The following is a 2,500-nucleotide window of genomic DNA, read 5'->3' as shown; positions in this document are numbered from 1 at the left end:
TTGGAAAATGATTACATGTTGTGGACACAGCTGAGCCAACCTTGACCATCTCTGAGTGCATCTCATGTCTTATCTGTCTCTTCTAACTTGTGTAATAAGTTGTTGTTTTTCTCTTTCACTCCTCTTTCTTTCTCTCCCCACAGATACTGTTGCTTCTGGGGCCTATGTTCACTGCCAGTTTTCAGTGGACCAGGTATGTGTGCTCATACATAACAGCATTTTGAAAAGTAATCCCATTACATAGTTCTTAATCAATTCTGTTGAAGATAATCTGAAGACCCATCTGTTAGCTCAGCTTGACCCTCGTAAATATGATTAAATCTGAGTTATTTCAAAGCAAACTGGCATGCACTGACTGCCTGAAGCACCAGACTCCACTTACAGAATGCTTTCTCCACTAGGGTGTTCTGACCATAAGAGTCATGCACAATGGCTACACAGACCCAAATGACCTGAAGTTTGAGGACATCACCATTTTGGGTGTGAGCGGCCCACCTACATCTGTGACCGTGACCCAAAACAGCACCTCCACCACACTGCCCGCAACTAGCGTTGTACACGATGCCATGAAAGGGGTAATTGTCCACACTGAAATGAGCCAAGCTTTACCATTTTCTGTAGTTTCATCATCCTTGACATCAGAACTGTCAGTTTCACAGCTGATAAAAAGCAGAGCACAACGTAGGATTCCATGATACTGCATCATGATATCAGTAGGGAACTTTTCAGCATGTGAGGGGTTTGAAGAAAAGGTATGCAGGACTCAAGATGAGCAGCTGTACTTGAAGTTCTTGGTCTGAGGTACTTCAGACTCCTACTATGAATACAGCTCAAGGGCTGCTGAAACAAATCATCCTGTAGGAAAACAGCAGAGAGGGACGTTTCGTTTTTTATTCCTCCCACTGGCCCAGAGCAGACTGTGTTTGCGCACAGCCCCGCCAGGGCCATAGCTCACGTATGAGGGAAGCGCACGCCACTCGGGAGGACACTCTCCCTTAAGTACAGCAGCACGTGATGGAGGGTGGGTGTCACTGCACACGCTACGCGCTCTTCTCAAGGTCTCGGCTGGGAATGACAAAGGCACCAGGCTCGTCGGGCGCACTCGCACTCCGACCCGCCGCGCCATATTAGCGTGTCGGCGGCCAGATTTATGGGGCGTCGCCGTGACGGATGCCAGGATATGAGGCGGCGAACGCACAAATGTTTGTCATGTTTGTCATCCTTAGTCTATAACTACTTGATCTAGAAGCATCTCTGGGGAATCAGTACAAGGGGAATGCAGGTGTAAATCTCTCTCTCTCCCTCTCTCTCTTTTAAATATATATTTCCTTTCTCTAAAGGTGCTGCGCCTCAAGGGGCTGGGGATGAAGATGGGGATGGATTACATTGTCATGTGGAATGAGGTGAACGCCGACTTGGAGCGCTTCGACTGCCACCCTGAGGAAGGCAGCGACGAAGCAAAATGCAAAGCCAGAGGCTGTATCTGGCAGGTGAGAGAGAGAGAGAAAGAGAGAGAGAGAGTGAGTCTGTGTGAACATGTGTGTTCACACACATGGAGACGAGAGAAAAACGCTTCCAGCTTTTAACCTGACTGTGAGCACCGCACATTTTGAAGAGGATATTAACATGAGACTATGGCCCTTTTGTGTGTGAATTCTCCTAGGTGTCACATCTTGACGGTGTCCCCTGGTGCTACTTCCCCCAAGACTATGGCTACATCGCCAGCACTGTTACTGAGGGCCTAAGCGGATGGACTTTTGACATTGAGAGGAACATCAAGTACCCGAGCCCTCGATCAGTCTCGCGTGAGATAAACAAACTCCGTGTGGAAATCTCATACCTCTCTGGGCACTCCCTGCGCTTTAAGGTAGGGCCTCGCCCAGCAAAGCTGCCTGCACACAAAACACTATCTGACCACGTGGATTTCCACTTCAACTGATTCTTTTCATCAATCACGCCATAAGAGTCACATTTTTCCACATTGAGTTATTGTCAGTGGATCTTGTTTATAAAACAAATAAATATAAATACAAAAAATAAAAGGCATGAAAAGCTTTGTCATTGACCACCGCTCCAGATATATGATCCGGCTATGAAGCGTTACGAGGTGCCTGTCCCACTGGATCTGCCCACCACACCTGAGACGGACCCAGCCAAGAGACTGTATGAGGTGCAGGTCCAGCAGCAGCCCTTCGGCATCAAGGTGGTCAGGAATAGCACCGGAACCATCATGTGAGTCAGCCGTCCAGAAGTAAACCCTTCCACTTCATGGATCATTATGCCACTGCTGTGTTGATGACCACAGGCTTTTCAAAACAACCCTTAGAGAATGATGATGTAAAGAGATTGATCAGACATTAAGGAGACCGATATTGTAGCAGGAGTTGTATTTATGATTCCTCACTAAGTTGGTTCATTTCCTATTCACTGTCCTATTTCCCCTCCTTGCTGCCTTGCCACACTGTGTGCTCTCCCACATCTCTGTGTTGTTCATCTCTGG

General features: G+C 47.5%; 1 protein-coding gene across 1 annotated transcript in view; it reads left to right on the top strand.

Moving 5' to 3' along the window:
- si (sucrase-isomaltase (alpha-glucosidase)) overlaps positions 1–2,500 on the top strand; it is a 41,754-nt gene that overhangs the window by 20,145 nt on the left and 19,109 nt on the right. The window contains 5 exon segments of the mRNA XM_042064329.1: positions 144–193; positions 402–575; positions 1,341–1,490; positions 1,664–1,867; positions 2,078–2,232. Coding sequence (XP_041920263.1) covers positions 144–193; positions 402–575; positions 1,341–1,490; positions 1,664–1,867; positions 2,078–2,232 — 733 coding nt within the window.

The sequence above is a fragment of the Alosa sapidissima genome, chromosome 15 (assembly GCF_018492685.1).
Source record: "Alosa sapidissima isolate fAloSap1 chromosome 15, fAloSap1.pri, whole genome shotgun sequence".
NCBI lineage: Eukaryota > Metazoa > Chordata > Actinopteri > Clupeiformes > Clupeidae > Alosa > Alosa sapidissima.
The sequence above is the reverse complement of the archived record's forward strand: the minus strand, read 5'-3'. Positions and strand labels throughout refer to the sequence as shown.